The 26,856-nt window shown below is 54.0% G+C and overlaps 5 protein-coding genes across 5 annotated transcripts; all 5 read left to right on the top strand.

Annotated features, from left to right (window-relative positions):
- Positions 1 to 43: 43 nt before the first annotated feature.
- PODANS_3_2990 (uncharacterized protein) lies at positions 44 to 1,707 on the top strand (the record flags this gene model as incomplete). The annotated part of the gene is made up of 2 exons (XM_001909043.1): positions 44 to 1,165; positions 1,225 to 1,707. Coding segments are annotated over 2 exons (1,605 nt in total), but the record flags the coding sequence as incomplete, so codon positions are not given.
- A 7,059-nt stretch (positions 1,708 to 8,766) lies between these two features.
- PODANS_3_2980 (uncharacterized protein) lies at positions 8,767 to 9,039 on the top strand (the record flags this gene model as incomplete). Its single annotated transcript, XM_001909042.1, has 2 exons — positions 8,767 to 8,935; positions 9,005 to 9,039. 2 exons carry the CDS (start codon positions 8,767 to 8,769, stop codon positions 9,037 to 9,039), a joined length of 204 nt encoding a protein of 67 aa, XP_001909077.1.
- Positions 9,040 to 13,191: 4,152 nt separating this feature from the next.
- PODANS_3_2970 (uncharacterized protein) lies at positions 13,192 to 14,505 on the top strand (the record flags this gene model as incomplete). Its single annotated transcript, XM_001909041.1, has 1 exon — positions 13,192 to 14,505. The coding sequence occupies one exon, from the start codon at positions 13,192 to 13,194 to the stop codon at positions 14,503 to 14,505; it is 1,314 nt and encodes a 437-aa protein (XP_001909076.1).
- Positions 14,506 to 16,856: 2,351 nt separating this feature from the next.
- On the top strand, positions 16,857 to 19,154 carry PODANS_3_2960 (uncharacterized protein; the record flags this gene model as incomplete). The annotated part of the gene is made up of 1 exon (XM_001909040.1): positions 16,857 to 19,154. One exon carries the CDS (start codon positions 16,857 to 16,859, stop codon positions 19,152 to 19,154), a length of 2,298 nt encoding a protein of 765 aa, XP_001909075.1.
- Positions 19,155 to 23,018: 3,864 nt separating this feature from the next.
- PODANS_3_2955 (uncharacterized protein) lies at positions 23,019 to 23,468 on the top strand (the record flags this gene model as incomplete). Its single annotated transcript, XM_001909039.1, has 2 exons — positions 23,019 to 23,244; positions 23,326 to 23,468. The coding sequence occupies 2 exons, from the start codon at positions 23,019 to 23,021 to the stop codon at positions 23,466 to 23,468; spliced, it is 369 nt and encodes a 122-aa protein (XP_001909074.1).
- Between the last annotated feature and the right edge of the window lie 3,388 nt (positions 23,469 to 26,856).

Below are 26,856 nucleotides of genomic sequence, written 5' to 3'. Positions count from 1 at the left end.
GTTTGATAAAATCAGCCCTTCAACTAGAAACGTACCAACCACGCTGCTGCCGCCAAAGTTTGGGATCTTGAGCTTTGTGTTGGATAGCTTGCTGAGTGGGAGGGTTGAGGATGCGATTATTTGTCCGGTTTCGACGCAGTATGACAAGGTTATCGAGACGGAGGGCTATGTCACCGAGTTGCTTGGCGTGCCCAAGAAGAAGGAGAACTTGGCGGATTTCTTGTCGGGGGGGTCGAATGTGCTGAGCTTGAGGCTGGGGAGGGTGGATGTGAGGTTTCATGAGCCGTGGAGTTTAAGGGGGTTCATCGATGACCAGATCAGCAGGCTGAGCAAGGTCCCGTCTGCTATCCACGTCGATTGGACAGACACCAAGAACCAGGTTGTCAGGCAAAAACTGCTTCGAACGCTTGGTTACAAGGTCCTGGCAGACATCAACGACGTCTCGGTCGTCATGCCCACCGCCCTCATCGGCACCGTTCTCCTCACCCTCCGAGGCCGCGGCGTCGGCCGGGCCGAACTCATCCGCCGGGTGGAGTGGCTCACGGAAAGGGTCAGGGCCAAAGGCGGCCGCGTCGCCCACTTTGGCAACCTCCCCCTCTCGGACGTCATCGAGCGCGGGCTCGAAGTCCTCGGGAAAGACCTCGTCGGCGTGGTCGAAGGCCTCGCCGAACCGACCTACTACGCCGTCGACCGCTTCCAGCTCTCCTTTTACCGCAACATGACCATCCACCTTTTTATTTCGGAAGCCTTGGTCGCAGCAGCGCTCTACACAAAGGTCAAGCAGGGGGGTGGCCCGGCCATCCAGGATATACCCTACAAGGAGCTCCGTGACCAAGTCCTCTTCCTCTCCTCCCTCTTCCGCGGCGAGTTTATTTACAGCGGCGAAGGCCTCCAGGTGAACCTCGAGCGCACCCTCGCCGGCCTTGAGGCGGACAACATCATCATGATTGAGCGCGACGAGCAGCGGAACATAACCAAGATCGGCCTCTCCGACGCGGAGCGCGCAGCCGGCCGAGAGAATTACGACTTTTACTGCTTCCTCATCTGGCCGTTTATCGAAGCCTCTTGGTTGGCAGCCGTCTCGCTGATGGGTTTGACGCCGCCCCTGGGACAAAAAGATGACGTCTGGATCCAAGTCTCCCGGGCGCAGGATTCGGCTCAGTTTGCATGTTTTCCCCCCTCCCCCCTTCTCCTCCCACCAGCTTGCTAACATTTGTTCGACAGTTGGGCAAAACCCTCTACCACCAAGGTGACCTCTCCTACTTTGAAGCCGTAAACAAGGAAACGCTCAAGAACTCGTACCAGCGGTTTGAGGAGGAGGGGATCATCCAGGTGGTCAGGTCTAAAGACTCGAGGATCCCCCCGAGGCTCCGGGTGTCGCCCGAGTGGAGGCCGAGGAGGGATGAGGTGACGGGTAACTTGACCGCGTCGGGGAAGCTGTGGGACTTTACCGAAAAGATTGCTTCGAGCAGGAGGGAGGGGAAGAACAGACGGGATGGGGCGACGGTGAGTACACGAGTGATCCGGTTGACGGATGAGCTGGGGCAGAAGCTGTGGGAGGAGGCCGTGAGGGGGGTGGACGGGGGGAAGAAGGCCAAGGGGTTGAATGCGCCGGCTAGGTTGAGTGCGGAGGAGGAGAGGGTGCTGGAGAGGAGTCAGAGGGAGAAGAAGAAGAGGAGGACGTTGGAGGGGAGGGCGCATTTGTAAAGACAGCAAGAAGCCGGGGTTACAGGACGGCTGGGGGGCCAAAGGACAGAAGAGAAATGTATTTACGTTGGAACGATGGTACATAAATGATGACATTGAAGACTTGAAGGAGAGACTGCATGATCCCAGCGACTGGTAGAGTGATGGTGCAATGGTTCCATACAGCTGAAGGCAACACGACAACGAAAATTGTTGGCATTTTGGATGGTCAGCTCATCACCACTTTCACAGCAAGCATAGACACACAGGCATGAGACCCCAAAATGTCACTAACTATGTTGATAACACTATTCCTTAGCCGAAGAGGCACCCGAACACAGCAAGCCCAAGACTTTTTCAACGGCTCCCACACCACCACGAACTTGACCCTCTCCCTATCTCGCTCGCTCGCTCACGCGCACAGGTAACGTGCTGGTCGTGCTGGATCCGGAGAACCATGCAGTCATCCCAACACCACAGGCCGTACCACCAACGACCTGTAGCAGTCTCCATTATTTTGTCCGTGTGCGGTACCCAACGGTAGCCCCCTCGCGGGGCTATCACAACGTGCCACCCAGGCACCAAGCAACTGGCGAAGCTCTTGCGGGCCAGACCCTCGCGCTGGAGCCTCTTCTTGGGGTGCCGGCTAACTCTCCGAGGGAGCCATGGTGGCTGCTGTGGTCAACTTTGATGGTTTCAGACATCTCGACTGCTTGCCCGCCGCCTCGAAAACCTGGCGTGGTATGATGAAGAAGACAGAAGCTGTCGACCTAACATCGGGGAGATACCTGAGACGGAATGCCTATGCGGTGGCCGACGACGCACTTGGGAAAAGAGGCAGGCGCTGTGGTCATCAGCGACCCATCTTGAATGACAAATCCACGATGGGAAGCTCTCGGTCCCCAAAAGAGACCCCTTGTGAAGGTATGTCTTGTGCGAGCGCAAGGGTGGCTGCGGGTAGATTGGAGATGCCGAGTATATCTTGGACCCAAAACTGGGTGTCGAGCTTGATGTTGCGACCGAGAAGAACATGCAATGGGTGAATGTCTAGAGGCGAGTTTCGTCGAGAGACTGTACAGGCTTCCGACGTGGCCATCATCTGTAAAGGCAACTTTGTGAGCAGTCGAGGTGGTGATGGCGGGCGTGAATGTCGACCTCTCAAGGTAGCAAGTGCTCAGGCCCAAGACGAATTGCAAGCAAAGGAGGCCGGTCAGTAAATCTTGGTTCAGGATCCACTGCTTCAAAGGGCCTTGCTGAGAGATGACAGGCAAGATATGGTGTCGACTGCCCCTTGTTTGGTGGTTCACGAGGTGCTGCAGGTGGTGGACGGGTGCCTGTGCCTTAATCAGAGGCGGTTGGCTTCGAGGGCAATTGTTGGGCTTGTTAACCCGTCGGGGCAAAATGCAAAGCTTCTCATGCCCATCGCACCCTGGATAGCGAGGCAGGTGGTACTTACCGAGGCATGCGTGCAGGCAGATGAAGTCGAGTTGACATATCGCATCGCCATGACTTGGATGCTAGACGTCTCCAGCGACGGCAATGCAGGGAAACGCTCGCAAGTGTGCAGGAGAATGCACGCCAGATGGCTTCGGACTCGCTGAGAACAGAGATGGCAAACACTTGACCTAGGGCAGATCGTGTGGCAATTGGCTTCTTTGGAGGTCTGTGTTGGAAGCCTGATGGTCAGCCTCCGCTTTGAAGATCGAGTCCTTCCCCATTGCGTAAGGGTTGGGAAGAACAGACGCACCAAAAAGAGAGCAAAGTGTGAAGATATACCCCCTTGCCTTGGCCCCGTGCCAAGCACGTCCTTTTGGTATGACACAAAGCACAGTTCCTGCCAAACGATGGCAAAGCCTTGTAGCTGCTCGATCCCAGGTCAAGGAGCGTTGCGAACTGCAGTGCAAAGCCCCGTAGTGCTCCACCTGAAGTGATCAGGGGCAAAGGGGAATCGGCATGTCTGAAGATGGAAGCCTCTGTGGCAGCGAATGAAGCATGAAGGGAAGAGGGATGGCCATGTGTCAGGTGTCTAGTCGGGAACCAACTGTCAGCTACCATCTTTAAGCCCACTGCAAGAACGGTGCACTAACATGTTTGCTGGTATGTAAAGCTACCAGGAGGACACTGAGACCCTTGTCGAGGTCACGGTAGTAGGATTGGCGAATGATTGCCGAGGACAATGAAGTGTTCTCGACGTCGGAGGAACTGACTGCCAAGGGCTGCCATTTTTGAGGCTGGAAACAAGAGAGTTGGAGCAGACGATTCTTCGCCACGGTCTCGAGTCATTGAAGAAGAACATGTTCAGGAAGGACAGGAATGGAGGTGCTGGGGAAATTGCTTTTTGAACCAGTAAACTGGTGTAGAAGGGTAGGAAATTGCAGGAGACAGAGCCGAGCGACAGAAGATCCTGGAAGGGAAGGAAAGGGAGTGTCAAGATGATGTGAAGAAGAACAGGCGCAGACTGCCTTCCCTTTCCAAGTCTGCATCTGTCACCTCGTCTTCGGGTAGTGGTGGCCTTGGGGATCGAACATGCCAGACACTGTCCAGTGCAGTGCCTTCTATCCCCGAGACAAGGAATGGGTTGGTGATCCGGCACTAATACCTACTACGTAGCAGCTCTGTTGCCTTTCTGGTCCATCTCATGTGCCTTCGCGTGTTTTATGATGTTGAAAAAACCGGTGCTGGGGTATCACACAGGGCAGGAGTGCGACGTTTGATTACCAAGTCACGGCAGGAGTGTGTCCCATTTCGTCTTCTTTTTATTTGGGCAGTACCACGGCGATGGGAATCTCAAGTCTGTATCATGACACGCTCGTATACCTTCAAGCTGTGGCATTTGCCTTGTTCTGTTGAGATATTTGGAGATCTCTTGAACGTACCCGGAGGCTTCCAGGTTCCAGTTGACTGTGAATGTGACTTGCATTTCCAACTCCCCAACATAACCAATCTCGGGGCACCCATCAGTCACGTCAATGATTTTATTCAAAGGCTTGATAAGAGGTTCCTACATGAATGCACTGCTACCAACAAGATGTTGGGAGCCGGGGTTCACTCTTGCCAAATGGCACCGGAACCAAACTTCAGCAGCAGGAATCTCGGGCAGCTCCCTCAAGAGCAATTCCGGCGAGGGATTCAGCACACCGGTCTATGCCGCAAAGATTGATAAAAACACCGTGATCAATGTTGTTTTCCTTGGAAGGGTGATATCTTGCGATTCACAAATGCAGCCGAACCAGCGGTTCCCACGGCGCAATAACCCATGCGTCCTTTCAAGTAGAACAGTCCCGGAACTGTGGTAAATCTGCATGGGATATCACACCATGTTGCATTGGTAACAGCGTTGGAACTTTGGTAGGCATGTCGTTGGTTTACAGTAGGTATGTTGTTTGGTTGAGGTGAAAGAAGCTTTATTTTGCCCGAGTTGGATTCTTCTTCTTGGCGACACTGTTGACACATGATATCCCATACCTTATTCGACCGTCGAAAAAAGATACCTCTTTTGAATGCGATGACCTTCACATTTCAGGCAGTGAGGTTCTATGGTGAACCAACGGCAGCATCAAGTCATCACCAACAGAAAATGCGTGGTTTTCGACTTCTGGGTATGACTGCATTATGCATGACTTTGTGGCTGGCTGAGCTGAAGCGGTGAATTCCACCAACGTCAGCACTCTTCCTGTGAGATCACCACTGTTGATCTTTTTTTTCCCTGATCTTCAAAGCTCCCGCTTGGCTGCCGTTTGATATCCACAGCAGGGCCCGCCCATCAGGGTTCTCAGGGGTTTGAAGATCTCCAGAGCCTATGAGAGCCCAGACGGACGCTATTCCACAGGTTGTGAGCTAGGGTCAGGGTAAGGCAAATTACACGCGGTCAGCTGCCATCAGCCACTAGGATGGCCACGGACCATCTCCTTGATCAATCACCGGCCAATGGATCACCAGGTTACCAATGATGAAGACCTGAAATTGCCAATTCTTGGTGAAGGAGAGCGTGACTTTTGAGAGATCAAAGACAGGAATCGGGCTCTAGTCTTCCATGATTCAGAAGCCCAGCTCGAAAAGAGGAAGGTCAAGTCTAACATTGATGTGCTGCATGCGCTAGTCGTGCTGTTTCCGCGCCGCCCCGCCAGTTGCTGACGACGGGACCCCACTATTCTGGACTTTGTGTAAGCGCTGCCCAGGTGCTCCGGGCGGCGGTGCTCTTTGTGGGAGTCCCGATGCTGGTCCGGAATGTTTGCCTGGCGTTGCTTGGCTGGGCTGGAATGAGGCTGATGAAAGGCATTGTTGTTTATTTGGAAGAGACAGTCCGCTTGGAATTGATGTGTTGATTGGTCAACAAGCGCCCTGAAGCTGTTCACAGTTTCTCACCACACTGGAAATTGGTGGCTCAAAGGCCCAGACGCCCAGAACAGTGGAACCAGTTCTCTGCAGGGTTCGCAGCACCACTAGCTGTGGAGACCTTCCCCGCATTCAAGAATATCGCTAGGGCTGTGCTATGGCGCTATCCCCATTGGGGCTTATGGTACCATCGGAACCTACCCAAATGGGACAGCCCTTGGTAGCATTCCAACCATTCCACGCCAGGAATGGAGACATGAGCCATGTCACTGCATCAAGAAAACGCCGCCTGGGCCAGACGCTGGTTTGTTTTAAAGTTCCACGTTTCCCAAACATGTGAGAGATCCGGTGCTCTCGAGCTCCCATCCATCTTTCGCCACCTCGAGCTCCCCTGACCCTGACGTCCTTGGACATCTCGACCACTGTCGGCAAAGCTTTGACCGAGAATCAAAACCTCCCAACTCTTTCATCCCACAAAACCACCAAGATGGGTTGTCTCAGCACTCTCAAGATCTGGAGGAAGAAGGGCCCAGCTCCGAAGCCAGTCGTCACCCATGCCAAGGTGGTCCACACTACATCCAGAGGCAGTTCCCGTTCAACGGCAACCTATGATGAGAAACACGCTTCCATCGCCACCGAGGTACCAGGACCCCTTCCCATCCCCCCTTCGGCTCGTGGTGTTCCCATTCGTCCGGATGTCAACCCAGCCTACTCGGCGTATTCCACACCAGCAGATCCTAGATGGACAGATTCATTGACAGCAAACCAGGCATCTTCACTTTTACCGTTCGAGGAAGCGAGACTCAAGGAGGAGGAGGCCGGAGACCCCGAAATAGCCAGAAGACGAAGGGCCGAGGAAGAAAAGAAGAGGCAGGCCGAGAGAGAAGAACAGGAGCGACTGGATTTCTTTCAGATGATGTGAGCGCCTCGACCTCGAAGGCACAACACACACACACACACACGCACACTTTTTTCCAGACATATGGATGCCCTCGGCCCCGTCACTGTCTTGGAACACACGCACTCGGTCCCAGCGTCGCAGCTGCAGTTGCATTCTGCATGATACGGGCTTGGGAGCCGACATACATTCGCTATATCCGCGAGTCCCCCGTGTCTGACGAGCTATCTCGGTGGTGGCTGGCGCCATTCCCCGCCTTCCACCACCCACAAGCCGCATGCGGCAGTTTACAACAAGCCACCGTGGGGTACCAGACTCGGATTCGGCGATTTGATGCATTTTCGTCGAGTCATGAGACAACCGTTGTGGGATCCACCGGTGGTGTGGTTCCAGGCGCGAAGATCACCTTCTTTTCGTGGCCCCGGCTCGTGGTTGCTCGGTTCTTCCCCAGTTCAACTCACCTTTTGCTCAGGTCGTTGCGTCACTTCGACAACCACCCATCGCCCCAACACCAGATCGTCCACGCCACTCCAAGCTACAATCTGCAACTATCCATCAAATCACGATGGTGCCTCCTTATACAGCGGAAGAGAAGCAATGGCTTCGAGTCCATTTCGACGGCGAGTTCAAGTTTCTTATGGTCTACGGCCTCAGCATCTACGACGAGGATGAACGCGCCGAGGGAAGACTTATTGCACGCGCGATGATGGCGAATGATGGGTGATGGGGAGTCGATCTTTTGAAGGTTTGAACTGGCCCAGTTAGCGAGTTGACTCGGGGTTGACATCTGGGCCAGTTGTGGCAGGGAAATCAAGGGCATGGGCCAACGAAACCACTTCGTCGGTGCGTTTTTGAGTTCGGCCTTTCAGCCACACCAAGGTTATTTGATTCGGCATGGGAGGGATATTTAGGCTCGCAGGAAGCCACAGGCGTTGCGAATTCAGGGTGTGGACATCGGGATATCCTACCCTTGCAATGCTTCCTGTAAATACATTCCTTTTGTTACGGCCATTATGGCCCGGATCAAAACAATCAACTCTTTATTCAACGTTCTACGTGCTCTCCTTTTTTTTTTTTTTTTTTTGAGCCGTTGGTCTTGGGCACTATGCCTCGCCATATCCCATTACCTGACATGCTTTGAACAGAAAACTAGTGACTGCTATTCGATATCAAGGACTTGAAAGATGGTCGAGACGCCTCTCAACTATCCTTCAAGGCCTATTAACTATCTTTCCACGTCTTCGTCTTCATCCCCACCGGCAATCCATCCTTTTGTTCATCACATGCCTAAGAGTTTTAGGTGAAGCACAAAGTGTTTTCTGCTTGCTTCTTGAGTTCTGGTCAATGAAGGCTTGCGGGGAAGGAGAGAAATCCGCTGTGCTGCAGCAACGAGTCAGACAGTGAGCAGCATTGGGATGTCGCTAATCTTCTGGCACTTGCGCAATGTTGTGGGACCATGGAGCCAGTGGCTTGAGGAACAGCGAAGGGGGCTTGATAGGCTCATCTTAGTGATTCCGGCACGAAGTTGGTTTTGACTTGTGGAAGTCCGCTCCCGCTTGACGGACCTGTTCTTCTGTCTTTCTACATACCTACCTACCTTGGGTGTGTCAGGTGCGCAGTTGGAGACATTAAGAAGTAGTTGTGAATCATCATTATGTCTTGATCCATGTCAAATGGGATTTTGAAAGTGTCCTTCTCGTGATTCACAAATCTTCGGGTTTGGATTTGGCCAAGGTGCTCCAAGTTGTGTTCTGGCAAAGCCCAATTCCAACCTAGTCAGCCCCCGAACCGAGCTTCAAGAAAGCTAACCACACCAAGGTTTGTGACAGTAAAAATCTCCCTTTTTAATGAGTTCTCAAAACTTCCCGGCTCGCAACGTCTGTTCGCCTTTTCAACAATCCCCCTTCCATCTGAAACGAGTCTTTAGTGCCAGTCAGTTCTCAACACGTCACCCTCAGAGCCGCAGCGCGACCTCGTATCCCGCGACTGGATCTACTCCCCCAGATCCAATATCCCGTAAGCAGTCGCTGGCTTAGTACCCACTCTAACCTACCTGCGGTAAACCCATACTCACATCAACCATAGCATCGCTAGCGACAAAGGCTGGTTCACCTCCCTAGTACCCTTCCAAAGCCAAGTCACACACACCACCTCCGAAAGCAGCTCACCCCTCACCCTCGCCGTCTCAGGCATCGGAGAAGTTTCCGTCAACACCAAGCAGAACACACGCTGCAAAGAACACCTCTATGAACCAGGCACCTCGACCGATTTTACCTTGAGGATCAGACGCCCTGTTTTGCTCGTGCCCGACTTTTGCTACAACATCCTGACGCACAGTGTCCATCGTTCGGACAGTACCTTGCACGGAGATTACGGGCGGCATCCTGTCTCGTCGCTGGGACCTGGCGGGGGTTTTCATTGGGGCTGGTACGAGCAGGTGATGCGGATGATGTGGGATCAGTTTGGAATAGACCCTCAAGATGTCGAGACGAGAGGCAGCAAAAAGACCAGGGATGCCGCCGCCGCACCCGGGAGGACTAGACTCACGAAGGAGGCTCTCGCTGCCCATAACAAAGAGAGGAGAGTTGTCAAGAAAAAGACGAGAGCTCTTGCTTACATATGGCGGCTCGGAGAAGGGTGAGAAGTCGTCTGGACGGCACGGCAATCCTCTTGCAACCAGAGGCGAACCTTCCAGCTGGATGGAAATGATGGTTGACTCCCCGCCAAGGGTTGAGGAGACGGGGAGTGTGTTGGAATGGCATGGTCCTCTGGAGGTTAGGAACAAGCGTACCTGAATACAAACGTGTGTTTTAATGACAAGAGTCTACCTACCTACCCCAACCTCACCCCTTCCCACCCCCATCATCATCATCTTCCCCTGCTGCTCTCCTCCTCCTCGGCTGCGGATAAAACCTCGACAAATCCACCCTCGTCGTCCTCTCCTTAACAACCCACCACCGAACCACAAACATCACCGGCCCCAGCAAAACAGTAACCAAAACCACCAACCCTATCGTCAAGCTCACCTCTCCCACAAAAACGCAGAGAACCGCTACCAAAGCAGCGTAGATCGCCTATCCACGGTGCCAAGAATCCCACGATCCTATTCCCGTGAATCTTCTCCCATGCCCATCCAAAGGCCTTGTGAGCAGGCACAGCAGCCCCCATCTGGAACCTTTCTCTCAGTCCTTACCCCCCTTCCCACTCTCTGTATCCTCCAGCTTATCGTCGGACTTCTCAGCACGATTCGTAGTATACATGCCAACAAGACAAATCCAATCGCAGTAACGACAAACATCCACACCCTGGGAGGGGCGTCTTCTAGCTCTTGAAGTTGCATACCAAAACAGCGCAGCAGCAAAAGACGTGGGAATAAAAACAAAAGCCAGCTCCGTCAAAACTGGGTAACATTTTCAGCCTGGGCAATGCCCCCGTTTGCTCTCAAGAAGTGACGTTTCCGCGCGGAGGTGCTCATGTGTACGGACACATCTAGTCACAACTGTCCTGGATTTCTTGCTGAAGCTTGATCACTTGAGGATGTGTCGCTGGCGCTGGTATGTGCGTGCAGAGCCCCGGGAGAACAGGCTCCAGATCTTCAGCTGTTGCCAGCGCGGAAGCAAAGAACTCGGCCAGAGATTCCGAAAGCCGGGGCAACTCTCGCTGGGCCCAGTTGAGCAGTTCTCTCCAGGAGTTCGAGGCGTTCTTGCATGAGGCGCTCGCTGGTTGCGCTGGTGGATCATCTTGTCAAGAATGACCGAGAGGTGGCGAACAAGGCACATCGCGTCGATGCGGATGACCTGTAAGAGGGCCGGCGCTGGGATGAAGGTTTTTAGATCTAGTCCAGTCCTCCTGGCCGTTCCGTCGTGGTCCGAATTTGGGTGTTTCTTCGTGACTTCTCGTTTCATAAAATCTTGTCTGTTTCGGTACTGACCCTTGAGAGTGGTTGGTGCAAATGGCAGTCTCCATGTTGCCCGTCGGAAAGGCGTGTGTTCAGATCGGTGGATTTTCGCAGCAGCATCGACACAAGAGTCACTGCGGCGCCGCTCGGATTCGTGTACTACCAGAGGGAGTGGATCGACAAAGTAAACAGCTTTCACAGCCATATCAGGTCAGTTCTACCTAGCTCGGTTGTGGCGAGGATCTTTGCTTACTCTGTTCGGCCGGTGCAGCGGTACTGTCAACAGACCAACGCTTCCGGAAGCACGTCACTTGTTCCTCCCAGACTGCTGTCGCCATGCTATCTTCAGAGCCAGACGAGCTTCGAAGCTTCCACTCTTGACGGGAGACATTGGTTCGCGCAGATAGGATGTGATCAGTCTAGACACGAGGACCCTTTTCCATGTTCTGGGGTCCGCATCCTCGCAACTATCGGTCCCTCGGTACCTTGAGCGGTAGAGCTGTTCTTCAAAGACATCAGGGAATATGTCGAGGGCTAGACCTAGCGTACGGATTGATTTCGGGGTCGATATCCTGGGCAAATAAGGTGTGGGACTCGTCGCGGGGAAGATCTAGCGGTGGTACATCCTTGGTGACCGGCTTTGCCTCGCTGTCAGGAGCAGTGCGTTCAAAGGAATGGCTTTGATCATGCCAGACCTGTAGAATATATTGGCCAGCAGCATTGTACACCACAATGATGGTCGGTGACCCCCTCGAAGGACGGAATGTGTTTTTCCAGTGGCGCATATGATGTTGCTTCCACCGGTAGCGCGTGAAATATGTGTCTTCATGTTGGGGGCAGAGAAATAGAGGGGCTCTTGTTACTCTCCATTGGTGTTGCTGTTCACATCGATATCGCCTTCCTTTCTCTGCTGAGATTGGGACGGACCGGAGCCTCCCGGGCTGTCGCCATTGCCGGCTCGCCGGACGGGAGTTTGCTCATCATTACTGCTGCTTTCGCGAATGCTGTGCTCTGAACCATTTCGATACTCGGGGTCAGAGGCAGGGGAGTTCATCTCCGGTGAGTACGCAAAAGCAAGAGCCCTCCATGCGGACGTTTTCCAGAGCATCTCTCTGATTTGTAGGCAAGACGTATGCCTCCAAATGGCGTATCGACCACGTTCACGAGCTGAGCCTGGGTTAGCGTTGGCGGAGAAAGATCGGAAGTTGAACCAACAGCACCTCATGTCCTCTAGGTATTCATGTGGGCTGGTGGCACGCTGCCCTCGACACCGCTTTCCGAGTTCATGGAACCCGAGACAAATCAGTCACTTTCAAGCATTGGGCACAATGGCTTCACGAGAAGGCAATCGTCGGAGTCCCAGTTGGCTCTTGCGGCTGCGTTCCTTCCTGAGATTTGCCTGGTTGCCCAGTTTCCCAGAGCTTGAAGCTAAATCGATCCAGCCCTGCCTCCTCGGCCTTGATGTTCATTCTCGCTCTTCTACTAGCTACCTTCAGTAGTTGGAGTACGGAAAAGGAATACGATGACAGCGGCGTTGAAGTGGACGAGCGACAGGTCAAGCCTTTCCCTAACAATTCTTTCGTCAAGGCCTGTGTTTTGCCTGCCTTCGTCGGAGCGGTACTGTCGTTAGTTGCTGCCCATTGGCAGCACTCGGCCGCTGCATCAACCGCGTCCACCATCACCTACATCAGTGGTGGTGAGATTGAAGCAACCATTGGAACTGCTGCCACGGCCTTGGTTTGGACCACCTGTGGTGTCTGCTTGGTCATGTTAGGGACGGTGTCGACCGTCGCCGTGTCATTCTCCCGGTTCTGGGAATGATTTTGGATACATATAGGTACCCGTAAGGTACCTGATGAATAAATACCTTCTATATCTATGAAAGCTCATGACGAATTTTGTGAAGGAACAGGGGGTCAGTTCATAACTCCTCACAAGTAGAACAGCCAAGTCCTTCGCCAACCACAACAAATTGCGATCTTCCCACAACACCAGACCGTCACTCACTTCCACACCACCGATCTGCAGTGCTGCACTCTTGATCACAAAGTACAATTCTCCCCAACACGAGCGTCGCACGTTCCTGGTTTCATCATGCTCTGCAATCTATCCAAAAATAGCAACTTCCGGCAAAATTCCCCGAGAGACATATGATCCCGCTCACCCGGTTATATTACACCTCGCTTGCCTGTTCCACGGGACACCAAGGCCGATTCATACGGCCCTTGGAATGTAGCGATCTACGAGACTTTGTCTAACCCCAGCTTTTCCTGACCGACGATCCCACGTCCTTATAAGTCCCGTTTCCCTCCCGCTTCGACACCAACCTTTTCTCTCTCCTCAAGGCTATGAGGCCCTTCAAAATACCACCACAATGAAGCTCCTCGCCTTCCTCCCTCTCGCCAGCGCGAGCATTGTGATCCTCCCAGGCGGCTCCCCCCTCCCTTACCGCCCCTCCACCAACATCACCCTCTCCTCGGCCTCGGACCTCCTCCGCCAATCCGCCCCAAACGAATTCCCCAACTCCACCGTACAACTCCTCCTGTCAGCCTACTCCGGCACCCTCGACCCCGCCGCCGCATCGACAAACTTCTCCTCCCACCTCCCCTCGGGCGACTCTTTTGTCAGGAGCGCAATCCAAGCGTGGGGCGAACACCTCCACCTCGTCCTCCGGCCGGACGAAATCTGGTTCACCATCTTGACCCAAATGAACTTTTACATGGAAACCCACGCCGAAGCCGTCCGCCACCTGTTTGTCAAGCACCAGGGTCAGGAGGTCATCTTTATTGAGGATCACACCTGGACCGACGTCCTCTGGCGATTCAAAGAAGAGATTCAGAAGCGGGTGCTGACGCCCTGGTTGGAGGAGTGGATCGTCCCTGGGTTTTCGACCACGACGGACAACGATGTTATGACGTCCACCATTCTGATGATGGGGCTCGTCAAGGCTTACTTTCGCTACGAGGGCGGGATTATCTGCGGGCTTCCGTCTGTCACACTGGAGGGGACGAGGGAGGATTGGGTCAAGTTGGAGAAGAAACTGGAAAGGCTGGAGTTTTTCGGGGAGGAGCCGAAGGAGTATAAACGCCGGTTGGCGCCGATTTTCAAGAGGTTTGTCAAATCCTGGGATGAGCCTGACTCGGCCGAGACGAAGAGGTTTTGGAATAGTATTGTTTTTGCGAGCTACAGCAACATCTGCGGTGCCGCTCCCCTGGACGTGAGCGGTTGGATCACCGGGTTCTTCTACTGGGATGAGCAAGGGCAGCCGTGGGGGAGAGGGGGACGGTCGGTGGTCCAGTTGGATGGGGTTGACTACTGGAGTCAGGATATTACCCGGCTTCCCGTCGGGTATGCCAGGGCGCCGTTTATCATGAGGGATTTTGGGGGAAAGGATCGGTTTGAGGCTTATGTTGCGGCGGGTAACTTGGGGAAGAAGGTGATGGAGGGGTGGCCGGTGGGGTACGAGGCTGCGCTGGAGAGGTCAACCGGGGCGAAGGTGGATAGGGAGAGGTTGAGGACGCAGAGGGCGGGTCATGCTACGCTGAGGCCGCTGTCGGCTTGGATGCTTTACGGACCGTTGGCGCATAACGCGACGAAGACGTACAAGGCTGCGGAGGCGGAGTTGGGGTTGTTGGCGAGCAGGACGAAGGCGAATCTTGGGGGGACTTGTGCGAAGCCTCAGGAGTAGGTAGGGCTGATGTTGGAAAAGGAAAAGGAAAAGGAAAAGGAAAAGCGTTCTTGTAGTTGTGTTGTATTGTTCACTCTCACCATTTTGCATGAACCGTTTCACCGAGTTTCGTGCGACGCTCTCTAACTCCGGCCACATTGTTCGAGAGAAAAACATCGTATGAATGCCAAACACCAGAATGAAATCCCCCGACTGGAAGTCTGGACAGCCTGAGTGCCCCTCACGGCTTTATGCAGTCCAATATCTCAATCATTCCACCTCTTCCTCCGCGGTTCCTCTTCCAGAAAGCTGGGGGGGTAGCAATTGGAACCAGCCAAGGAATCCTTCCATGTTCAAAATTTGGTTGCGTGAGATCTCTGGTACCGATGACGGTTGTCGATCTATAGTCGCCGAGATCTGATAAGAAAACTCTCTGAATGCGACAGTCCCTCGGAACGTAATTTTTTCAATAAGCATGGTGAAACACATGCACAACAACAACAACAACAACAACAACAACAACAACATCGCCTCTTATAGCAACAATGTGGCTGGCAGTCCGGGTGGCGGTGTGTACACACACCCACCACACCTCCGAGTTCTGTCTTGGCATATGCAGTGTTCGAATTTTCGAGGAGGGGGAAGCGGAAGAAAAGAGTCCTTGAACAAAGATCCGGCGTATATATCCACTGCGTGGGGTACAAGATCTGAAGTACGGAAAGTTTCAAGCCACGGACTGATATCAACACTTGTTGATACTCTCACATCTATTGGCCAATTCAAAGCCTTAACAGGCAACACCTAGCGCGCCATCTGGCTGGGTCTCAAACGCATGCAGACTATGTACACTACACAGTGCCAAGAGACATACACCTACAGAGACCGATGAGACCGTTGATCCACCACCCGGAAGCTGCCCGTTCGGAACACATGGCACCAGGGGCATGATTTGTTTCTACACACACATGTATGTATGGGTCTGATCATAGTGGAGAGGAGGGCTGAGTTCCCTGTATAAAAGCGGTGACCAATCCGTGGCCGAGGTTATCCTCAGCTCTCTGGTGAGACGTGACATGAGGCGGTAAAGTAGTTCGGCGGCTGAAGGCGGGGTTAACGGACCATGAACATCATGATCGATGCCGGCCCCAGGTTCTAGATAGCCGAGCATGATGCGCGTTCGCGGATGCCGGCTTCAGCAAGGCCATTGCGGCTGTCAGGAGAAGGCATTGGGGAAGCTGATTGCTGCCAGTTGTCAGTGGTTGCGTTGCCGACTTGGGCACCGCCTGGTGATGGGTTGCGCTGAGCCCAATTCTTGGCCGAGGCACGGCCCGCTAATGCAGTGGGATATAGTGTAGACTATGGGGATGCTGGTTAGAATGTTTGAAGTGTGGTGATCCAGGCTGGCGGGTTCGAAGACGAGATGATGGTTGATAGGTAGGGTTCATGGCCGTTGCACAAGTGAGCATGTGGTTGACAGCGAGGAGAAGACAAGATGTCTGGTGGTGAAGCTGCCGGTGGCCGTGGCTAGCGCTGTAACAGCGGGACTGGGCGGGTCCAATAATCGCCAAGCCTGTCCCCTGCCCGAGAGGGTTGGCGATGGATGCTGCCACGTCAAAACAATGGATGGAGCCCCGGGCCATCAAACGACCAAGCGGCCTGCAGGAGACGGGCGAGAATTTTGCATATTTTGGCGAGGCGGTCTCGACAGGGGAAAACTGGGGGCAAAAACAGGAGAAGAGCAAGAGGACTGGTTGACGTTGGGCTCCATCGCCGTTCTCCATCTGTCACGCTGTGACGGGCCAGCAGATCCCAGCAGAGAGCGGCCGGGTGGGACTTGCAGCAACCTTAGAGCCCAATTGGACCCAAAAGTCTGGTGATCCGTTCAAAAAAACACAACAGCAAAACCATTCACCCATCGCGTGTCAGTGGGAGACAAAGTGCCAGGTATATATCCAGCCGACTACTACTTTCAGTTCCCCTTGGCCAACAACGTCCTCCCTTCATCATCTCCATCTCTGCCTACCTGACAGAAAAATACTGGACGTTCGTTCAACCATCGTGACAAACAAGACGTCAATCAAAATCCCCAGGATACCCATCGCAAGATAATAGCTCATACCCATTCGCCCCCCTCTCCACTTCCCCAACCTTTCCATTTTCCCACTTCCCACCGCTGTTTTCACAACAGCGGAACAAATACCGTAAAACTGGCTTCCTCAGGATACCCGCGGGGTTCGCGTTACTACTCCTCTGCCACCAACGGCAGACCACCATCAGGTTCCTACAACGGAGAGAGGCCATCCACCCCATCATCATACAAGCACCAGCAGCCATCAGCACAGCAAATACCGCCCACACCACCGCCCACAACCATGGGCTCTCACGCTCCTCCACACCACAACCACCACAACCACCACCCCCAGCACCCAGATGCCGACCCCGCCCAGGCGGTCGACGGCCTGGTCCGCGCCATCCGCGATCTCACCTCGGACCCAAACTACAAGCTCGTCGCCGACGTCTTCAGTGAATTCCTCTTCGTCAAGGAGCAAAACAACCAACTCAGCACCTCTCACCAAGTATTACTGGAGGAATACCGCAAATTCCGCAATGAGCTCGAAGACCAAAAGGAAATCCTCGTCAAGGAGCGACGAGAGATGGAGCTAGTCGTCCAGGAGAAGGTCCAGGAGATCTTTCAGCTCACTGCCACCAGGACAAGGTTAGAGACCGACTTGGAAGCGACGCACAGGGCCTTGGAGGAGGAGATCGAGGCCGCGACACATGCGGCGGAGGCGGCGGCAAAGAAGTATGCCGATTTGAGGGATCAAACGACGCTGGAGTATGCCGATCTCAAGGCGAGAAAGGAGCAGGAGTATGCCGATCTGGTGGACTTGAAGAAGCTTGAGTTGTCGGAGCTTAAGGCGCTCACGACGAAGCAGTATCAGGACCTGGAGGCGGCGAAGCTTGCTGTGGAGGAGGAGAAGAAGACGAACGAGGCGGCGGCGGCGGCTGCTGCCGTGCTGGCTGCGGGAACGATTGCTGCATTGACCGCGGCGAAGGCCGAGTTGGAGAAGACGCTTGAGCAGATCAAGGCCGACAATGACGCTACGATTCAGGCCTTGAAGGAGAAGGCGGAGGGGCTGGAGGCGGCAGAGAAGGCGTTGGAGGAAGAGCTGGAGGCTGCCAAGCAAAAGATTGCCACTCTCGAGACAGCCTTGGAAGAGAGGAATAAGGAGATCTCCGGTCTCCAGGAGTCCCTCCGGGCCGCCGAAGAGCAAATCACCTCCCTCCAGCAAACCTTGGAAGAAAAGAACAACGAGATCGACGAGCTCCACGGTAAACTCACCACCGAGACCACCCGCGCGGAAAAGGCCGAGTCGGAAAACCACGACCTCCACAACCGCCTCGAAGACACTGAGCACAACCTCGAAGTAACCTCCAACAAGCTCGCCGACCTCGAACAGTACCGCATCGAGCTCCAGCACGACAACGAAGACACCTACGTCGCCGTCCTCGACAAAATCTGGACCACCATCGTCACCCTCGTCGAGACCTCCTTCCGGCACGACATCGACAACGCCATCCTCTCCGACGCCTCCTGCTGGACCAACCTCCGCAGCTCCCCCTACCTCAAAATGGCCACCCAGCTGCAAATCCCCCTCCCCCAGTCCAACACCGCCGCCGCAAAAGGGATGCGCATCTCGGCCGTCCTGGCCATCCTGTCTCGCGCCCTCCACAGGCACATCTTCCGCCCCAACTACCTCCTTGAAGACGACGACGAACCCCTCCTCAAATTCCTCCGCGCCCTCGAAGACGACGACCCAGCCCGCGAAGCCCACTTCCGCGCCACCATGCTGGCAATGATGCCAGAACGCCAGCTCGAACAAGCCGCCCGCCGCGTCAAGACGGTCGTCAGGGAAGTCTCCTGGGTGGTCCAGCACCTCCTAACCGCCCTCCAGTTCGAAGCCTTTTGCACCGGCCTCGAAGCCGCCTGCCGGCTGGCATGCGAGCAGTGGATGCGCATCCAGGTAGCCAACATGAAGATAGAGCCTTACTTTGGCCCCCCCTACGACGACTACGACTGGCAGGTCCTGGACCTGCCCGAGTTTGCCGAGGCGATTGAAAACGACAAGGCTGTCGAGACGGACGAAGAAGTTCCACCGACAAGCATCGACGAAAGACTTGAATCTGCGCTTGCAGAGGCGAGTAAAGTCCCCATTCCGGCTTCGATCAGAACGGTCAGTGCGGCTGGTACACTGCCGGGTGATAAGCTCCTCGTCAACGACACCGACAACGGGAGCCTCCACTCGGCCCACGAGCATGAAGACGAGTTTGAGGGCGAGGTGGACCCGGACGAGATTCTGCTGGTCGTGTGGCCGAGCATGTGCTGTGTCGAGAATGGGGAGCTGATGTCCATCACGCAGGGGTTGGTGATTTCAAAGGAGCAGGCGAGGCCGGCGCTGGATGAGAGCAGGCCGCCTAGGCCGAAGCTGATTGCGAGGCCGGGGTCGAGGAGGGCGAGGACGATGAGCATGCCTGCTGGTCAGAGCAGGAGCGGGAGTCCGCAGAGGGCCATGACGGGGAAGGTAACGAATCATTTTATGATGATGGCCAGGGAGTTGGATTCGGCGGCGGCGGAGGAGGTGGCGTCGCAGGCTGCTTCGGCTACCTAAGGTAGGTAGTGGAGGAGGGGAGAAGAAAAAAAGTCGGATGGGTTCTTTGTACAGATTGACTGAGTTGAGGTAGATATCGGTGCTGGATTTTCTTTTCTCGCTGACGACAGCATCACATAGCGGCATGTGTTGGGTGGGATGCTTTTTTGCACACGGGCATGGGAATGGTTGGCGCAATGGTTTTCGGGTACATGATGAGTTAGGGATATGTTAATGAACATGATTGATGATCTGTGCAAAAATTCTCCTGTGATGGAGCCATGCACTGACCTCACTCGGTGAGACGTAGATCATGCCCATGGTGGTAGTAGACAGAACTCATCACTGTAGGGCACAGAAAGTCGTTCAACAAGATTCTTTTGTCAGACATTATCTTCAGTTCAATTACATGCTTCAAATCAACTGTCTGGGTTCCAAACTTGGCATAATATCCGTACGCTACACCAATAACACCACTGCATTATCCCTGCACCACTCTTCCACATCTGGGTTTGTGTGTATTCCTCGTCCGTCCTCCTTGATCTCTTCCATTCATCGATATGCCCAACGCATAAACCAACTCCCAATATCCACACTCCACACCACTGTAGAGATATATACCACCCGGCCTACCCTGTGGGGAGGATGTCCTTTTGCTTCCACAACCAACAACACCACTACACCTATCCTACACCACCCCACCGTATCGTCCTCCTCGTCGGTCTTCGCCACATCCACACCCTACACCAACAACAACACAGCGCAAAGCCTTGATCACGATCCCCTCGTCCTCCTCGTCGGCCCTCCCCATCGATTACCAAGTTAACAAAACTACACCGAACGTCCCCAGAGAATATTCACACAGAAACAAAACAAACAATTCTGGCTGCCGTCCTCCATCCCTTCCAGGGGACAGCAACATCCTTGATCGGGCAGAGTTCGCCCGACCAGGAACCATTCCCCCCTCCTCGAATAAAATCTCTCGTGGGGCTGGCTCTCCGTCGGGGCCTTGACGCCATTGTGACCGCGTTGGCCTCAGCACCTTCGGCCGCCCCCCGTCAGCTCGCTCCAGCGGGATGACCCTCTGCGACGTCTGCTGATGCATCCAGGCCGAGCGCCCCTGGGGATACTGGTGGTGGCCATATACGTGCGGGTTGGGCATCATCTTGTCGGTGGTGCCCCCACCGGCGATAAACCGGTGGTGTGCCTGAACCACAAACACAAATCTTGCAGAGCCGCTGCATGCTCCGTAGTTCTTGTTGAAATATAAGCATTCGGATCGAGACTGCTGGAGCGATCCTCCAATGCCCCTGTAGAGCGCGGAAAGGTGTGGTCGATATCGACTCCCTATGAAATGACTTGGACGAAGGCCTGGTGGGTTTGAGAATTTTGTGTGCCCGAAAAGAGATAATTGTCAAATAAATGCTTGAAAAGAATGCTTGAAAGGATACTTGAACAGAATGCTAAAAAGGATGCTTGAGAGGATGCTTGAGAGGATGGTCGAAAAGATACCCGAAAGGATGCTCGAAAGCGATGTTAAGTAGCGATACTCAAAAGGGAGTCTGCTCCAGAACCAACGATGGGGCGACAAAGTCCCCAGGGTCATTTTACGGCACAATGCGGCATGTAGGGGTTCGTGGATCCCATTTGAAGAGGGAATTGGATTCCTGTGTCTGCAAGAATACACCGCCGATGAAGAACTGGCGATCGTCTGGGTGAGCGGTGGGATAGCAAACACAAGGAAACATGCCATAAGTAGACGGACGGCGTTGATCTTCCGACTTGCTGTTGCCCTCGTTGGCGGTTGTCTTGACCGCCACAGTCGGTGTGTCACAGCCCCGAAGAGACGGGGTCGCATCTCCGGTGGCCTCGAAGGTGTATGATCAGGAACGGGCGACGGTGGATCAACAAAGATGACTGGTCCGGTCGGTGGCCGTAGGACTGGACCTCCCCATCTAAGTAGAAGCTCAAACAGGTTTTCATTGCCTGATGCAGAAGCACAGTCAGTGTCTGAGAAACAATTTGAAGTTGACTCTTGGAAGGGTCTCACCTATGTTCATGCCTGCTGGGATGCCAAAGAGCTGGGGGCTCTGAGAACGTCGAACGTTGCGACAAAGGTCAACTCGTAGTTTGCAAATGACAAGAACAGTGGACCTGTGCCAATGTCTCACCGAGCATGTCACGGTTCTGAATGGGTAACGTTTGGGTGACTCCGGTGAGGCTCCCAAAACCCGTCTTGCTGGCCAGCAGAAGCTCAAGGTGGACGCAATCGAACACGCGACTCAACCTTAAGTCGGACCTCTCTCAGCTGCAATTGGTTGCCGCGCGCAATCGTGTCGTCATTCTGAAAGGTTGACGTCTGAGGGACTCGGTCGAGTAGGTGCTGCATGAGGTTGGCCTCGCGGTGATGCCTGAGCATCTCATCGATAAGAGCATGTTGTACTTGTTGGTACGGAATTGGCAACGCTCCGCAGGAACAATTCGAAGTGGACTGCGGTAATTCGCGTATAGTAATATCAGCACGCGCCGGAGTAAATCCTTTGCAGCAGACTTGGTTTTCGACACAAGCTTGAAAGCAGTAGAGTAGCCTTGATGTTCCGATCTGCTGACGGCAAGCCCTTCTGCGACCGAAGGTCCGACACTTGGCCAGAACAAATTGACTTGCTGGCTGTTGTAGGGTCCCGCAACCACGCTGCAATCTTGACAGCCTGTACGGGGGTGCCATGTTCGACGGTGCTGACTGGACAGTTGCCTAGGTGGTGAATTCGGGCGCTCAACGCTTCGCACTTGCTCGTCCATAAGACCTTGGGGAATTCAGAAGGGGAAAGCAGATGCGCCCACAGATGAGCCACGGCCAAAATCTGCATCCTGAAATACGACTGTCAGTTTCACAGCATGGTTGAAGGCGGGGGCTTAGGACCAAGACTCACCATCTCCTTGACGGGCATGCCTTGAAGAGCCCTGGCCTCTGTGCCGGTGACTAGCCGACCGATCACAAGAATGCAACGGTCCTGCAGGCATGATCGTGTTCCGCGCCACCTCTGCAAAGTGCAAACCCGTCAAAAGAAGGTGGGAAGACCACAGGGACGTCGACTCGGAGAACTTAACGCCATGGATTGTTTCGAGGGTGGTTCCAAGACCACCGTCAAGGAACAGCAGTTGGCCAGAGGTCTCAGCCACTAGCGCTTTGATGGCAAAGAAGTCCAATACATAGGTCTCTCGAACCCCTTCAACCAATCTCTTAGCTTCCGGAACACATCTTCGTCGCCACACAGAATCTCCACCGCGTCGTGGTGGAGGTTGATCTCCTCCCCGTTCGTCATCGGCTGGAGGACGTTCTTCGTGACCCAGCGCCAGCTCTCCGGATCCCACGTCGAAAAAGGACGACTTTTCCATCACTTGCAGCCAGATCGTCGAAAAACACGTCTTCCACCACTGCTTGCCAACCAACGCACCGCGAGTTGCGGAAGAGTTCTAATGCTTGGATGGCTGCTTTGTCCATCCGCATGACTCCGGAGGGCTCGACGTATTCGGCGTTGAGGGCACCAGCTCGGGCAACGTGATGTCGCCGGGCTGGGCACTCTGCGGGAAATATCTTTCGGGGGAGTACGAGAGAGAAATAACGCTCTATCTTGGTCAACAACCCAAGCTGAACAACACGAGACCAACCGGCGGACTTGCATATGAAGCTTGGAGGGACAGGCCATGCGCTCGGGCTCGACATAGGTCTCGGTTGCTGACTTTTGATTATAGGCGGTGTCGAACGTTGACAAAACCCCTTTGGGCTATGCCCGTCACTTGTTCTTGTTGTTGTCGTTGTCGCCCGCAAACGCTGGTGACCTTGCTGTTCAGACTCGCGCCTCGTCGATCATCCAGGGTTCTCCCATGTGCACTCACAGGGCTTCAAACGGCAATGGCCTTGAGAGGGAAAACTGTCCGGGACGACCAATTATGCGTGCTGGGGCCCCAGAGACTGAGATACCCATGCTGGCGCGGGAAGAGGGACTGGCCGCCAAACGCCGGGGTGGTGTCGACGGCGGCGTTGGCATGAACCCGTGGACCTCCAGTCAGGAGACGAGAGCTTCCAAAGTTAGGTCGGCAGAGCGACAGGGTAAGACAAGAATCTCCGCTGGAGAGTAGTAACGATCGTACAGGTTGTAAAAGCTGCTAGAGCGACACTGATATCAGACAGTCGAATCACCCGAAGCCAAGAAGCCATTGGGGCAGCGAGGCCCTGAAACAGTTCGTCTGGAGATAGGGTTTGATGGTCGGAAGAACTTGACATTCATGTCGGGTCCGGTGCGCTCCCTGAGCCACGAGGCTTTGATGGCATAAAAGTCGCAACAAGGTCCCCGTCGGTGAACTCGACCGGCAGAGGCCTTGCCCTTGAACACGGGACATTCGCTGAGATCGGAATCTTGCTCATTGGTGAAACGAGGATTCAACGTAGGATGCCCGTCACAGCATGGACGGGATCCGGGAACCGGACATGTCATCGCAGAGGTCAGAGGGACAGACCGAACGCACACATATAGGCGGGAGCATAGGTAAATGACGCCCAACCAGCCGATCCCAGGGTAGCATGGGTTTCGCAGGAGGACGAAGGCTCGGGAAAGGTAGCTCCTCCGGTGGTGTCACAGCTCAAGGCGCAATATTTTCTGGGGGGCCGAGGGCCATGATTTGTCAGGGATGCTGGCGTTGTGGCCATGGATAGACTGTCCTGCAAGGCTGCTAATCTGAGTTTGAGGCATACTCTCGCAAAAACAGGAACTCAGTTGGTGGTGCCATGGCTAGAGCAGATTTTCGTCGCCTTCCCCGCAGCCTCGATGTTTCGAAGGGGAACCTAAGCGTGTCGCATGCTTCGAGTCTGACTTGCCAGTATGAGACTGTCGTCGAAGGGGCCAAAGTGAAGTCTGCCCTGTACTCGCATGATGTGACGATGCAGAATGAGATCTGGTGGCCATTGCAATGGGCTGACAAGGGCAATGGCAGATAAGCCTGGGCTTTGACCTGACTTTCACTCCGCATAATCGGCAACGATGTGTGAACCAGAGTCCCGGGAAGGGTACACAGTGATTAACGCCAAAGAGCTTGCAAAAGGTGGTGGTCGGACTATGCTTGCAGATTGACAAAAGATCTTGATCAGTCTCGCTGACGGTGGGTCTTGGGACCTTGCGGCTCTGGTCGGTGCTTGAGGACTGGCAATCTCGCAGAAAGGAGAGCGCTCTTGGGCAGGGATTGTCAAGAGATGGAACCATCGGTGTCAGCAAGGAGGACTGACACCGAAGAATCTGTTAGCCATGGTTTCAGGAGAGCGAGGTGGGAGATCACTGTGCTTACAGCTTAGTGACGCAGGTCATTCCCTGGGCGAGGCAATCACAGCAATGTATGCTGCTGGAGTCAGGTAGCTGAGAGGCCGCTCCAATCTGACCCTGCAAACAGCGTTCTTGCGATGAATATCCATAATGTCGAGAAGCGTCGTGAGGATACGATAGAGCAAGCTGGAGAACCAAGGCAGAGGGAATGCTCGAGCTTGTTATCCACGCCACCGCATAGTGCATACGCATAACCTGCTTCCTCTCGTTTCTATGCACAAACAAAGGGCAGTTGACAGTCTTATGACGCTCCGAAGTGGGGAGGACTGGTAACCTACTAGAGATCAGAATCACAGCGCAGTTCGCGTTGATGGGAAGGTGCGAGCCTTGTTTGCAACCTTTCAAGCACAATCTGTCACAAACAGGGATTGTGGTAAGTTTTCGATCCTCAGGATGGGCCAGATCAAGATGGAATCATACCTGTAGATGTAGGAAGTGGTACCTAGTTCATAACCCAGGGTCGGTTCGCAGGCAGGGTCGGCAAGACATGGCAAGGTTCGGTCTGTGAGGCAGGATCGGTCTGCCATGCGACGCAGAAATGGCCAAACCTGTCAGGGACGGAAGTTTGATTGCAGGCTTGGAGCCATTTGTGCCGATTCCCTGTTACTAGGGATTAGTCGGAGCCAAGGGAAAAGCGTCAATGCAAAGCCTTCCACCTACCGAGAAGAACACAACTTCAATTGCAGACAGCCATGCACGGCGACTGCCGAGGACAGCTCTGGACGAGAGCACCGCCAATTGATTGGTACAAAAGAGGGCTTGAAAATTCAAGGATTGTGTCGTGTGGAATAACCTCCCTGAAGCGACAAGGTGGGTTCAGCGTCGTCGACATGGAGGTATTCTAGGTCGTCCATGGGTGATTAGCAGTGAACCAATCGAAACACCAACACAGCAGAACCTATATCTAGTTTTCGATGAAGCGGTGAATATAGAGGTACCAGGTCTTGGCGTCCACAGGGGGAATGTCGAAGAAGTGGGCGAGCAGCACGTCAAGCATCCAATCTAACCATCGAATCAGTCCCAGAAGAAGGCTTGATGTGTCACGGTAGAGACAGAAGAAAACAACTTACTAGGTACGAAAACCCACGGCCAGCCTGTCCTTGAGCAATGATGTATTCTCTCTGGCTCTTGGAGAAAGCAGACTGGCGAGGCAACACCACGAGCACAGCGTGCAAGACCGGAATCTCGACTGGCTCTGGCAGAGAGAAGGCCATCCCGTGACGATTGCGAGGCATCTTGTTAATGGCGAGATATTCCAGGGAACTGAAGAAAAGAACAATGCATCGTGGAGCTCGGCCACATCCTCTCAGACAAAGGTTTTCCTTTGGTGATCTCCGGAAGGAACAAACGAATTTCAACGAGGAGGCAGGAGAAGGCAGATGAAGCGGTAAAATGTTTGGAGGAACAGGAAGCGGAGGTGGAAGGAAATCTAAGGTACGAGATTTTCCAATTTCCTAACATAGTTGTGTGTGGGCAAGGGCGAGAGACTAGGGAGGAATGCACGGGTCCAGGCATGAGCCACTAACCCCCGGCTGCCACTGGCAGACTTGATCCAGGCCCGGGGTGGCTATAGTAACTCCGTCATTTGGGTGTGTGTGGTTGCAGAGACGCAGGGCAGTTGCTTCCTCTCATGGTCATATCTAATCTATATTACGGAGCACTCTGCCTCATCAGATTACGAATCTACTTGCTCAAACGGTGATCATGAACCACCAAGGAAGCCAGACCTAAAGAGCTTCGGTTGACAGGAACGCCAGGGCAGACGAGTAAGGCACGGACGAGTGGATAAGATGGTGCCTTGCGATGATGATTCTTTCAACCACATGACAAATTTCTCGCATCTCCGAGATGCTGTCATGACTCTGAGAAGGTTTCTGTGGAAGCTCCAAACCGCTGATGACGAGGGCGTGCCACAGATCGAGCCGTCTCTACCCGTCGAGAGAAGTAGCACCTTGCAATTCTCCGCGGCTCTGACCGTCTATACCAAGATGACACACTGTGCTTGCGGATGGCGAGAATGTCGGTCGGTCCTATCGGTTGAAGAACGTGTGGGGGTCTTGTGGGATTTCTTGCTGGTGTCCGTGGAAACTCCCGCTTACAGGTAGATACCTATTTGAACGGCAATAGCGTAGACTTTCAAAAGATCAACACTGTCATGGCAGGCATCATTGTCGTAGACGCGAGTGTCTTTATGTGATGGTCTCCAGGCAACTGATCTGAGTGAGAAGGTTCGGATAGATGGAGACATCCGCAGGCGAGTTATAAACCAAGGGGTTCTTTCCGAGATAAAGCAACACCGCCATCGTTCAGAATTTTACAAACACCAGGTCCATGCCCGGACAAGCAGC

The sequence above is a fragment of the Podospora anserina genome, chromosome 3, assembly GCF_000226545.1.
Source record: "Podospora anserina S mat+ genomic DNA chromosome 3, supercontig 2".
NCBI classification, from domain to species: Eukaryota; Fungi; Ascomycota; class Sordariomycetes; order Sordariales; family Podosporaceae; genus Podospora; species Podospora anserina.
This window is presented reverse-complemented; position numbering and strand designations above follow the sequence as displayed.